This window comes from Bufo bufo, chromosome 4, assembly GCF_905171765.1.
Source record: "Bufo bufo chromosome 4, aBufBuf1.1, whole genome shotgun sequence".
Classification (NCBI taxonomy): domain Eukaryota; kingdom Metazoa; phylum Chordata; class Amphibia; order Anura; family Bufonidae; genus Bufo; species Bufo bufo.
The window spans coordinates 431,662,925-431,677,054 of record NC_053392.1 but is presented as its reverse complement, the minus strand read 5'-3'; the positions used below and the strand labels follow the sequence as shown (position 1 = coordinate 431,677,054).

Genomic DNA, 14,130 nt, shown 5'->3' with positions numbered 1-14,130 from the left:
AGAGATGGCCATACTTGAGACATATAAGCTTGAGCATACAAAAACGTAATACAGAACAATAACATTATAAACAAAAAGGTGTCGAATCCTGATCCGACTAACTTGGTGGCCCTTAACTCGGGGACCTGTATAGTGCAAATAGGTGTTATAACCATACAGGTATTGCTCCTACCCCCCATTCAGCAAATCTATGCAAAACTGCAGGCCTTAATACATGACAATGGAACATGTTGACAAAGTGACTGGTGCTGTGTGCAGGGAAACGCCCTGCATTTAAGTGAGGACACACATGAGACTATCGAATGCAGTCCAGAACATGAAAAAGTGACCAATATCAGCTGTGCTGCATCTTAAATAATGTCATGCTCAGGGCAAACAAGAACAAGTCTCCCTAGAATCAGACATATGAGGATGTTTTAATACTTGCTGTGAACAGACAGCGAAAAGTTCAGCACGGTCCGGGACGTGCAGCTTTTCTTGAGGCCCAGTCCTCCGCCTCGCGAGGATCATTGAAAAACACGGTTTTATCGCCGTCTATGACTCTAAGGCGGGCCGGATAAGCTATAGAATATTGAAGATTTAGATCCCGAAGGCGACGTTTAACTGCAACAAATGTGGCTCTCCTCTTCTGGAGATCTGCAGAGAAATCCGGAAAAAGGGAGATCTTTGCATTTTCATGCCTGATGTCTTGCTTGCTTCTGGCCTGGCTAAGGATAAGATCCCGGTCTCTCCAATTCAGCAGACGCGCCAAGAGGGGTCTAGGAGGAGCCCCTGTTGGGGGGTATCTGGCTGGGACACGATGTGCCCTCTCCACGGTATATGCAGGAAAGAAGGGTGCCTCAGGGAACTGCTCTTTAAACCAGGCCTCTAGGAAGGCCGCAGGATCTCTGCCCTCAGCTTTCTCTGGTAGGCCCAAGATCCTCACATTGTTGCGGCGCGATCTATTTTCCAGATCGTCACATTTCTGTTGCCACTGACCTACGGATCGCTCCAGGTCTTGCAACTTCCCTGCCATGGGTCTGGTCAGATCTTCCAGCGCAGACACGCGATCTTCTGTGTTTTTGACCCGATCTCTGAGCTTCTGCATGTCATGGCAGAGCAGGCCCACATCCACTCTCACCTCCTCCAGCTTCCCGGTGAGTGATGTTTGGCATGATGATATTGCCACTAGTAACTGCTCATAAGCTGCCTTGAGGGTAAACTCCTGCTCAGCGCCTTCCTCTGCATCCGCCTGTTGGGCAGCCTGCCCGCGGGTAACAGCCGCACGTGTAGGAGTCGTGGCTCCACTTTGGGCCTCAGACTTGGCGAACTCTTTGAGCTTCTCCGCAGCCGTTTGCGCTTTGCTGGGCCCCATAGTCGGTGTGCGGGGTCTCCACCGTCTCCTACACACCGTCCACTCTGTGCCTGGAGTCGGCAGTTTGTCAGGATGGTGAAGGATTATCGAGGGTAAGTGGAGCTACTCACAGAAGCGTGCTCACATGCCGGCTGCTGGCCACGCCCCCAACCATTTTCCCAATTTTACATATAAAAAATCACCCAGAAAAAAATTTGCATAACTGTCAGATGTTCCCCAGAAAGGTAACAATCCCTCACACAGCTCTCTAGATAGAAATATTATGGATATCAGAATATGGAGATAAATTAAATAAATGTTTTTTTCAAAGGTGTTTTAATTTGAAAAAAACCCCACTAAAATATGACAAATTTCGGTATCGCAGAATAAAGTTGTCATGTCATTTTTAGCACATAATCAAAGCTTTAAAGACAAAACCCAAAAAGTCTTGGCAAATTTGCTATTTTTCACAATTATCCCCCCATAAAGAATTTGTTCCTACAGTATTTTCCAATACAAGCTGTGGTAAAATAAATGGTGCCATTAAACAAAACACAACGTGCAAAAAAACAAACAAACCCTCGTATGTGTGAACTGAAAACTAAAAGGAAATTATGGTAGGAGTGGAAGAATAAACGAAAAAAATAAAACCACTGTTCCTGGAAGTGTTAAAGATGTGATTGTAACATCTAAGACTGTTCACATCTGTGTGGAGTCTTCTTGTCAAAAATATTGGACAGAGTAGTTTTGCAGGCAGGGCTGTATTGTCTGGTAAACTGTCTAATGGACGCTAATCCAACCCATTATAGTCAGTGGGGTCTGTCTGGTACTGTTCGTTTCAGCTGGGTGCCAGATCTGGCTCTTCCATTATTTTTGTTATTCTGCTCCAATAACAGAGGAGAATATGGAAATCGAAAATGCTAATTTGAACACAGCCTGAACGGTTTGACAAAGGGAATGGGCTCTCTTTTTCAGCATATTGATGAGCCAAAAGCGTTATTCAAATGGGAGGATGGTGATGTAGCGGTCAGATGTGGAAAACTTACTGGAATAAAAAGTCTCTGGTTACTGTTCTTTAATGGAGATCATGGAACAACCAAGCTTACACGCTGTTATGATTTCATTCATTTGCTTTGATCAGTGACTGAACCTGTTGAATTTTGAAATGTATTGTTTGTATTTGTATGAACTTTATGTTGATCTAGCACTTCATTGTTTTTTGCATTTACTCATGGTTCCTTATGTGGGAAAATAAATGTGCTTTGTGCTGAATTTTGCTGTAGGTCCTCAGGTACTGCAAAGGTGGTGAACCGCTGTGGATTTCTCTCCAAAATGTTCCAGCAGAAAATGATATCCTTAACTGTGGATGTGGAGCCAAAAGGGCTTTTGAATTTCAGGTAAGAAAGATGAAATGTGTGATCCCAAATTTGAAACAAATGGGCCTTATTTATTAAAGTGACTGTGAAACTGGGCTTGTTGTCAATAGCAACCAATCGGATCTCAGCTTCTGTATCCTTAACCGATTTGCTACCAGCGCCATACATGTATGGCGCTGGAGCGATAGGCAAACATGGCCCCTGCTCAAGCGTGCAGCGGGCATCATGGCCTAATGACCGCGACCGGCAATAATGCAGATCGCAGTCAGTGAAGCCTTTTAGATGCTGTGATCAAGTGAGATCACGGCATCTAAAGGGTGGAAAAACATGGAAGTTCTCGAATCCGGGCTTCTTACCGGCATCCTCTGCGGCGAATGAGGTTGCTGGTAATTGATTTCAATGCGCTGGTTCTCTCTGAAGAGACTCAGAATATTTAAAGGGGACCTGTCACCTGGATTTTGGGTATAGAGCTGAGGACATGGGTTGCTAGATGGCCGCTAGCACATCTGCAATACCCAGTCCCCATAGCTCTGTGTGCTTTTATTGTGTAAAAAAAAAAAAATGATTTGATACATATGCAAATTAACCTGAGATGAGTCAGAGCTTGAAAATATGACTTTTCTCTGGTCACACAATTTGCATAAAAGGCGTGAAGTACAAAAAGGCATAATACTTATTGAATTCGTCTGCAAATGAAATTAAAAGTTTAATTTATACGTTTTAGGGTAACACAATGAACATTTTAGAAACGCTCAGTGAGGGTAGCATAGTAGAGGTGACAGGTTCCCTTTAAGCTGCAATTCTTATTTTGGCCAACATAAGAAATGAGCAATGGTCTACAAATAATGTGTCTAAAAGACCCATGATTGTTCAGAATAAAAATAAATAAATAAAAATTTTGTAGGCGCAAATACGAGCTTTAACCCCTTAAGGACTCAGCCCTATTTCACCTTAAGGACTTGGCCATTTTTTGCAAATCTGACCAGTGTCACTTTAAGTGCTCATAACTTTAAAACGCATTGAATTATCCAGGCCGTTCTGAGATTGTTTTTTCGTCACATATTGTACTTCATGACACTGCTAAAATTGGGTCAAAAAAGTTAATTTTTTTGCATAAAAAAATACCATATTTACCAAAAATTTAGAAAAATTAGCAAATTTCAAACTTTCAGTTTCTCTACTTCAGTAATACATAGTAATACCCCCAAAAATTGTGATTACTTTACATTCCCCATATGTCTACTTCATGTTTGTAGCATTTTGGGAATGATATTTTATTTTTTTGGGGATGTTACAAGGCTTAGAAGTTTAGAAGCAAATCTTGAAATTTTTCAGAAATGTACAAAAACCCAATTTTTAGGGACCACTACAGGTCTGAAGTCACTTTGCGAGACTTACATAATAGAAACCGCCCAAAAATGACCCCATTCTATAAACTACACCCCTCAAGGTATTCAAAACTGATTTTACAAACTTCGTTAACACTTTAGGTGTTGCACAAGAGTTATTGGCAAATGGGGATGAAATTTGCGAATTTCTTTTTTTTGCCTAATTTTCCATTTTAACCCATTTTTTCCACTAACAAAGCAAGGGTTAACAGCCAAACAAGACTGTATCTTTATTGCCCTGACTCTGCCGTTTACAGAAACACCCCATATGTGACCGTAAACTGCTGTACGGCCACACAGCGGGGCGTAGAGTGAAAGGTGCGCTGTATGGTTTTTGGAAGCCAGATTTTGCTGGACTGTTTTTTTGACACCATGTCCCATTTGAAGCCCCCCTGATGCACCCCTAGAGTAGAAACTCCATAAAAGTGACCCCATCTAAGAAACTACACCCCTCAAGGTATTCAAAACAGATTTTACAAACTTTGTTAACCCTTTAGGTGTTGCACAAGATTTAATGGAAAATAGAGATACAATTTCAAAATTTCACTTTTTTGGCAGATTTTCCATTTTAATATTTTTTTTCCAGTTACAAAGCAAGGGTTAACAGCCAAACAAAACTCATTTTTTATGGCCCTGATTCTGTAGTTTACAGAAACACCCTATATGTGGTCGTAAACCGCTGTACGGGCACACGGCAGGGCGCAGAAGGAAAGGAATGCCATACGGTTTTTGGAAGGCAGATTTTGCTGGACTGTTTTTTTGACACCATGTCCCATTTGAAGCCCCCCTGATGCACCCCTAGAGTAGAAACTCCAAAAAAGTGACCCCATTTTAGAAACTACGGGATAGGGTGGCAGTTTTGTTGGTACTAGTTTAGGGTACATATGATTTTTGGTTGCTCTATATTACACTTTTTTGTGCGGCAAGGTAACAAGAAATAGCTTTTTTGGCATGTGTTTTTTTTTTTTTTGTTATTTACAACATTCATCTGACAGGTTAGATCATGTGGTAATTTTATAGAGCAGGTTGTCATGGACGCGGCGATACCTAATATGTATACAATTTTTTTTATTTATGTAAGTTTTGCACAATGATTTCATTTTTAAAACAAAAAAAATGTTTTAGTGTCTCCATAGTCTAAGAGCCATAGTTTTTTCAGTTTTTGGGCGATTATCTTAAGTAGGGTCTCATTTTTTGCGGGATGAGATGACGGTTTGAGTGGCACTATTTTGGGGTGCATATGACTTTTTGATCACTTGCTATTACACTTTTTGTGACGTAAGATGACAAAAAATTGCTTTTTTTACACCGTTTTTATTTTAATTTTTTTTACGGTGGTCACCTGAGGGGTTAGGTCATGTGATATTTTTATAGAGCCGGTCGATACGGACGCGGCAATACCTAATATGTATACTTTTTATTTATTTATTTAAGTTTTACACAATGATTTCATTTTTGAAACCAAAAGAATCATGTTTTAGTGTTTCCATAGTCTAAGAGCCATAGTTTTTTCAGTTTTTGGGCGATTATCTTGGGTAGGGTATGATTTTTGCGGGATGAGATGACTGTTTGATTGGTACTATTTTGGCGTACATGCGACTTTTTTGATCACTTTTATTACCTTTTTTGGGAAGTAAGGTGGGCAAAATTTCAATTTCCTAATAGTTTTTATTTTTTTATTTTTATGGCGTTCACCTTGCGGGGAAAGTAACATGACCGTTTTATAGATCAGGTCGTTACGGACGCGGCGATACCAAACATGTGTAGGGAATTTTATTTTTTTCATTTTTAATCAGTGATAAATGTGTTTTTGGATTTTCACTTTTTTTTCCACTTTTTTTCACATTTTTTTTGACCCAGACCCACTTGGTTCTTGAAGATCCAGTGGGTCTGATGTCTGTATAATACAGTACAATATATATTGTTCTGTACTGTATTTTACTTACACTTTGTCTGAACAGATCTCTGCCTTTAGCACAGATCTGTTCAGCACCATGGACAGCAGGATGCCTGAGAGGCGTCCTGTTGCCATGGGAACCTTCCCCGTCTGCTCAGTAGTTGTCAGAACTTCGCAGACGGGGAAGGGTAAGCACAGGGCTGAGGGGGGCTGTCTGGGGGCTCTCTCCCTCTCCATCGGGGGGCTGCAAAGGCACAGCAGCCCCCCGATGGGAGAGGGAGGGAGCTCCCTCTTACTGTTAACTTTTTCCATACAGCGGTCCGTACGGGACCGCTGTATGGAAAGGGTTAAACGGCTGACATCGCATCATCGATGTCAGCCGTTTATACCAGGGTGCCAGCAATGTGCTGGCACCCTGGTATACCCACTAGAGACCAACGATTATACAAGGGGAGGCGGGCAGGGAATCGCGATCCCGCCTGCCGCACCGCCCGCCTCCCGCAACGCCCCCACCGCCCACAACTCCCCCCCTGCACCACCCGCCGGCAAAAAATCATGCAGGGGTGCAGGGGGGGGTGTAAAATATATATTTTAGGGACACTAAAGCTTCTGATCCCCGCGGTCAGGGCCCGCGGGGATCAGAAACTGCACAGAGCGCAGCAAACCGCAGGTCTGAATTGACCTGCGGTTTTCTGCGATCGCCGATGCGGGGGGGTCAAATGACCCCCCCCTGCATTGTTACGGGATGCCGGCTGAATGATTTCAGCCGAAATCCCGTTCCGATTAACCCCTGGGGCGCCGGAATACAGATTTCAAGTTATGACGTACCAGTACGTCATGGGTCCTTAAGGACTCGGGACCCATGCCGTACCGATACGTCCTAAGTCCTTAAGGGGTTAAAATCATAAAAAAGTTAACAAAAATTTTATATATGAAAGTTTAAATCACCCCCCCCCCCCGCTCCTTAATACAGCTATGTGAATGGAAAAATAATCAGGGAAGGCTTGTAGTAGTAATAGGCCTAAGCCTATAAAAGGCTACCAGGTCTATTACTGATAATTTCCAATGCAGGTGGCAGCACTGCTTTGGAATATACTGAATGTTCTATTCAGTAATGGAATAAATTCTTTCTATTCAGTAATATGTCAATCTGTTAGGCCCTTGGGGGGCAAAAAAGAAACAAAAATTTACCATTGTCATTTTGCCTTCCAAAAAACATCTTAAGTAATCAAAAAGTAATCAGTACCAAAATGGTACTGATAATAAGTACACTTTTTCCTGCAAAAGGCAAGCCCTCAGACGTCAACATTGACAGAAAAATAAGAATGTTATGGATGTTAGTATATGGCGATGCCAAATACAATAATTGCTTCCAAAATTGTAAGCCCGCTAGCGTTTTAAAATAAAATAAAATGACATTACCAAAATGATGACAACATAAAGTAGACATATGGTGAATGTTAATTAATAACTTTGAGGTATCACTATCTTAAAAGCAGAGATTTAAATGTAGAAATATATATTTTTTCAAAATTTTCGAGAAATTTGGGATTTTGATTTTATAAATAAAGGTAAAACCTATCAATGAAAATTTACCACTAATATGAAGTACGATGTGTCACGAGAAAACAGTCTCGGAATGGTATAGATAAGTAAAAGCGTTCCAAATTTATTACCACGTATGTCCCCGAGCTGCGGTGACAGGGACCCAATGGTAGGAATGGCAGCCCGATGCCTTAGGCTACTTACACACGGATCCGTTTTGATTTTGCACATCAAGATGCATCTGTTCCGTTAGAATGCAGTTGTGTGAAATCAAAACGCAAAAAAACGGATCCGTCACTATTGACTTACATTGTTTTCAGTGACTGATCTCAAAACGGAATGCTGATGGAACGGAAGACATTCTCTTGTATCCTGAACGGATCTCTTTCCATTCAGAATGCAAGAGAACTAAACGGAAACGTTTTTTTTTCTGGTATTGAGATCCTCTGCCAGATCTCAATGCCTGAAAACAACAATGCAAGTGTGAAAGTAACCCAAGGGTACTTTCACACTACCGTTATTCTTTTCCGGCATTGAGTTCCGTCCTAGGGGCTCAATACCGGAAAAGAACTGATCAGTTTTATCCCCATGCATTCTGAATAGAGAGCAATCCGTTCAGGATGTCTTCAGTTCAGTTTTTTTGACTTTTCAGGACGGAGATAATACTGCAGCATGCTGTGCTTTTTATCTCTGTCCAAAAATTCCAGAACACTTTCCCATTGAAATGCATTAAAGCCGGATCCAGCCCCGAGTGTTCTGGCAAAACGAATCCGGGATTGCGGTCTGCGCATGCTCAGAACGCAAAAAATGTGAAAATAAATAAATGCCGGATCCGTTTTTCCAGATAACAACAGAGACGATCCGGCATTTCAATGCATTTGTCATACGGATCAGGATCCTGATCCGTCTGACAAATGCCATCAGTTTGCATAAGTTTTGACGGATCCGGCAGGCAGTTCCGGCGACTGAACTGCCTGCTCAAATCCTCTGCCGCAAGTGTGAAAGTACCCTTACAGAGGCATCAGGGGTTGCCTCCTACGTAAGCCTATGAGATCCATCCCCTAGGCTGGATCTCGTAGGCAGGCTGTCGGTGTGTTATTGACAGTCAATGCATTACAATATAGGATGTATATGTAGAGGGCATCAGATCCCGAAAGTTTAAGTCCCATAGTGGGAGAAAAAAAAAAAGTAAAAAAAAAAGTGTTTTACATAATAAAATAAGTTTCAATTAAAAAAGGGCGCCTTTCCCATAATTAAGTCGTTTAAAAGTGTAAAAAATAGGAAATAAATAAATAAAACCGGACATATTGCGTATTGCTGCGTCCGTAACAACGGAGTCTATAAAAATATAACCTGATCCACCCAGTCATGTGAACGCTGTAAAAAAAAAAAAGTGACAAAACAGCAATTTTTGGGTCACCTTGCCTCACAAATGGTGTGATACCAAGCAAAAAGTCGTATGTATCAAACCGTCACCTCATCCTGCAAAAAAACGAGCCCCTACTTAAGACAATTGATTGGCTTTCAGAAATTGGCAACTCCAAAAACAAGATTTTTTTTTTTTCGAAAATGCTTTTTTAGTGTAAAACTTACCTAATATGTCAACTTTTTAAAAATTTTTGTTATCGCTGCATCTGTAACAACCCGCTGTATAAAAATATGACCTGATCTACCCGCTCAGATGAAGGCTGTAAAAAAAAAAAAAAAAACGGAGCCAAAACAGACAATTTTAATTTTTTTTGCTACTTTACCCCCAAAAATTGTAAATCATATGTACCCAAAAATAGTACCAATAAAAACATCTATTCTCCGTGCAAAAAAACGAGCCTCTACACAAGACAATCAGCAGAAAAATAAAAAGAAATATGGCTGTCAGAAAATGGAGACACAAAAGCATGATTTTTTTTCAAAAACGCTTTATGTACAACTGAAACAAACAAAGAAAACCAACATACATATTTGCTATTGTCGTGTCCGTAATTACCTGGTCTATAAAAATAACACATGAACTATCCTGTCAGGTGAATACCTTTTTGTTACCCTGCCTTACAAAATGGTGTAATATTGTGTAGGGCTGCAGCTAACGATTATTTGAATAAATCGATTAGTTGTCGATAATTTCATCAATTAATCGGCAGAAAACACCAAAATGACAAAAAAAGGAGTTTATATGATTTTACTTGAAAAATTATATTTAAAGGCCATATTAAAACAAATTGTGAATGGCACTGTTATGGGGGATCTGTGGATGGCACTGTTATGGAGGGGTTGTGTGGATGGCACTGTTATGGAGGGGTTGTGTGGATGGCACTGTTATGGAGGGGTTGTGTGGATGGCACTGTTATGGGGAGGGGGATCTGTGGATGGCACTGTTATGGGGAGGGGGATCTGTGGATGGCACTGTTATGGGGAGGGGGATCTGTGAATGGCACTGTTATGGGGAGGGGGATCTGTGGATGGCACTGTTATGGGGAGGGGGATCTGTGGATGCCACTGTTATGGGGAGGGGGATCTGTGGATGCCACTGTTATGGGGAGGGGGATCTGTGGATGCCACTGTTATGGGGAGGGGGATCTGTGGATGGCACTGTTATGGGGAGGGGGATCTGTGGATGCCACTGTTATGGGGAGGGGGATCTGTGGATGCCACTGTTATGGGGAGGGGGATCTGTGGATGCCACTGTTATGGGGAGGGGGATCTGTGGATGCCACTGTTATGGGGAGGGGGATCTGTGGATGCCACTGTTATGGGGAGGGGGATCTGTGGATGCCACTGTTATGGGGAGGGGGATCTGTGGATGCCACTGTTATGGGGAGGGGGATCTGTGGATGCCACTGTTATGGGGAGGGGGATCTGTGGATGCCACTGTTATGGGGAGGGGGATCTGTGGATGCCACTGTTATGGGGAGGGGGATCTGTGGATGGCACTGTTATGGGGAGGGGGATCTGTGGATGGCACTGTTATGGGGAGGGGGATCTGTGGATGGCACTGTTATGGGGAGGGGGATCTGTGGATGGCACTGTTATGGGGAGGGGGATCTGTGGATGGCACTGTTATGGGGAGGGGGATCTGTGGATGGCACTGTTATGGGAGGGGGATCTGTGGATGGCACTGTTATGGGGAGGGAGATCTGTGGATGGCACTGTTATGGGGAGGGGGATCTGTGGATGGCACTGTTATGGGGAGGGGGATCTGTGGATGGCACTGTTATGGGGAGGGGGATATGTGGATGGCACTATATAGCATCTTATGCTATATGTGTCATCCACAGATCTCCCCCATAACAGTGTCATCCACAGATCCCCTCCATAACAGTGCCATATACAGATCCCCCTCCCCATAACAGCCCTGGCCCCGCCGCTCACAGCAGTATTCCTTAACCGGCAGTAACTTTTACTTTAAATCACCGCATCTTCTTTTACCTGACAATGAAGCTCCAGTAACAGGCAGAGCGGGCGGCGGCGTAACGTCACTTACTCGCCTGCTCCGCCTACTTTATGAATGAAGTAGAGGCGGAGCAGGCGCGTCACGTGAGTAAGTGACATTACGCCGCCGCCCGCTCTGCCTGTTACTGGAGATTCATTGTAAGGTAATAAAGATGCGGTGATCTAAAGTTCAAGGACATAGCAACAAATTATTGTTGACAACGAATCCTGTTATCGAATATTATCGATAACGTTGATTAATCGTTGCAGCCCTAATATTGTGTAATCAAAAATCATACGTATCCCAAAATAGTACCAATAAAACTGTCACCTTATCCTGTAGTTTCCAAAATGGGGTTACTTTTTGGGAGTTTCTGCAGAATCGGGGTAATAAATGTTGAGGTTTGTGTGGCTGTTAACCTTTGCTGTGTTACAGGAAAATAGATTTAAATGGAATATCTTCAAAAATAAAGTGAAATTTTGAAATTTCGCCTCCATTTTCGTTTAATTGGGGTTAACAAAGTTTGCAATATCAGTTTTGAATAACTTGGAATGTTTCTAAAATGTGGCCATTTATAGGGGGTTTCTACTACGACTTTAACAAAATGATGCAAACATAAAGTAGACATATAGAAAATGTAAAGTAAAAACTGTTTTATGAAGTATCACTATCTGCCTTTAAAAGCAGAGAAATTCAAATAAAATAAAAAATTTGTGAATTTTTCCAAATTCTAAGCCAATTTTTTCTCTCCATAAATTAACCGCCTCCGGACCGCCTAATGCAGGATCGCGTTCCGGAGGCGGCAGCCCTGCGCAGAGTCACGCATATATGCGTCATCTCGCGAGACGCGAGATTTCCTGTGAACGCGCGCGCACACAGGATCGGAAGGTGAGCGAGTGGATCTCCAGCCTGCCAGCGGCGATCGTTCGCTGACAGGCTGGAGATGCGATTTTTTCTTTTTTAACCCCTAACAGGTATATTAGATGCTGTTTTGATAACAGCGTCTAATATACCTGCTACCTGGTCCTCTGGTGGTCCCTTTTGTTTGGATCGACCACCAGAGGACACAGGCAGCTCAGTAATATGTAGCACCAAACACTACTACACTACACCCCCCCCCCCCTGTCACTTATTAACCCCTGATCACCCCATATAGACTCCCTGATCACCCCCCTGTCATTGATCACCCCCCGTAAGGCTGCATTCAGATGTCCGTATGTTTTTTACGGATACATGGATCGGATCCGCAAAACACATACGGACATCTGAATGGAGCCTTATAGGGGGGTGATCAATGACAGGGGGGTGATCACCCCATATAGACTCCCTGATCACCCCCCTGTCATTGATCACCCCCCTGTAAGGCTCCATTCAGACATTTTTTTGGCCCAAGTTAGCGGAAATTTATTAATTTTTTCTTAGGCTACTTTCACACCTGCGTTCGGGTGTCCGATCGTGAGCTCCGTTTGAAGGGGCTCACAAGCGGCCCCGAACGCAACCGTCCAGCCCTAATGCATTCTCAGTGGACGCGGATCCGCTGAGAATGCATCAGTCTGCCAGCGTTCAGCCTCCGCTCAGCGAGCAGACACCTGAACGCTGGCCGTGCGGAGGCAAGCGGATCCGTCCGACCTTACAATGGAAGTCAATGGGGACGGATCCGCTTGAAGATGACACCATATGGCTCAATCTTCAAACGGATCCGTCCCCCATTGACTTTCATGTAAAGTCTGGACGGATCCGTTCAGGCTACTTTCAGACTTATTTTAATTTTTTTTTAACTATAATGCAGACGGATCCGTTCTGAACGGATACAAACGTCTGCATTATAGGAGCGGATCCGTCTGAGCAGACATCAGACGGACCCGCTCTGAACGCTAGTGTGAAAGTAGCCTTACAAAGTCTCATATTCCACTAACTTGTGTCAAAAAATGAAATCTCACATGAACTCACCATACCCCTCACGGAATCCAAATGCGTAAATTTTTTTAGACATTTATATTCCAGACTTCTTCTCACGCTTTAGGGCCCTAGAATGCCAGGGCAGTATAAATACCCCACATGTGACCCCATTTCAGAAAGAAAGACACCCCAAGGTATTCCGTGAGGGGCATATTGAGTCCATGAAAGATTGAAATTTTTGTCCTAAGTTAGCGGAAAGGGAGACTTTGTGAGAAAAATTAATAAAAATCCATTTCCGCTAACTTGTGCAAAAAAATTTTTTTTCTATGATCTCGCCATTCCCCTCATTGAATACCTTGGGGTGTCTTCTTTCCAAAATGGGGTCACATGTGGGGTATTTATACTGCCCTTGCATTTTAGGGGCCCTAAAGCGTGAGAAGAAGTCTGGGATCCAAATGTCTAAAAATGCCCTCATAAAAGGAATGTGGGCCCCTTTGCGCATCTAGGCTGCAAAAAAGTGTCACACATCTGGTATCCCCGTACTCAGGAGAAGTTGGGCAATGTGTTTTGGGGTGTCATTTTACATATACCCATGCTGGGTGAGATAAATATCTTGGTCAAATGCCAACTTTGTATAAAAAATGGGAAAAGTTGTCTTTTGCCGAGATATTTCTCTCACCCAGCATGAGTATATGTAAAAAGACACCCCAAAACACATTGCCCAACTTCTCCTGAATACGGCGATACCACATGTGTGACACTTTTTTGCAGCCTAGGTGGGCAAAGGGGCCCACATTCCAAAGAGCACCTTTAGGATTTCACAGGTCATTTAACTACTTACCACACATTAGGGCCCCTAGAATGCCAGGGCAGTATAACTACCCCACAAGTGACCCCATTTTGGAAAGAAGACACCCCAAGGTATTCCGTGAGGGGCATGGCGAGTTCCTAGAATTTTTTTATTTTTTGTCACAAGTTAGCGGAAAATGATGATTTTTTTTTTCCTTACAAAGTCTCATATTCCACTAACTTGTGACAAAAAAATAAAAACTTCCATGAACTCACTATGCCCATCACGAAATACCTGGGGGTGTCTTCTTTCCAAAATGGGGTCACTTGTGGGGTAGTTATACTGCCCTGGCATTTTAGGGGCCCGAATGCATGAGAAGTGGTTTGAAATCAAAATCTGTAAAAAATGGCAGGTGAAATCCGAAAGGTGCTCTTTGGAATGTAGGCCCCTTTGCCCACCTAGGCTGCAAAAAAGT

At 42.9% G+C, this 14,130-nt stretch overlaps 1 protein-coding gene across 1 annotated transcript in view; it reads left to right on the top strand.

Moving 5' to 3' along the window:
* The window catches only part of PDCD2 (programmed cell death 2), a 31,866-nt gene that overhangs the window by 13,975 nt on the left and 3,761 nt on the right, over positions 1 to 14,130 (top strand). The window contains exon 5 of the mRNA XM_040429347.1: positions 2,617 to 2,730. Within this exon, the coding sequence (XP_040285281.1) occupies positions 2,617 to 2,730 (114 nt within the window). The remainder of the gene's footprint in view (positions 1 to 2,616; positions 2,731 to 14,130) is intronic.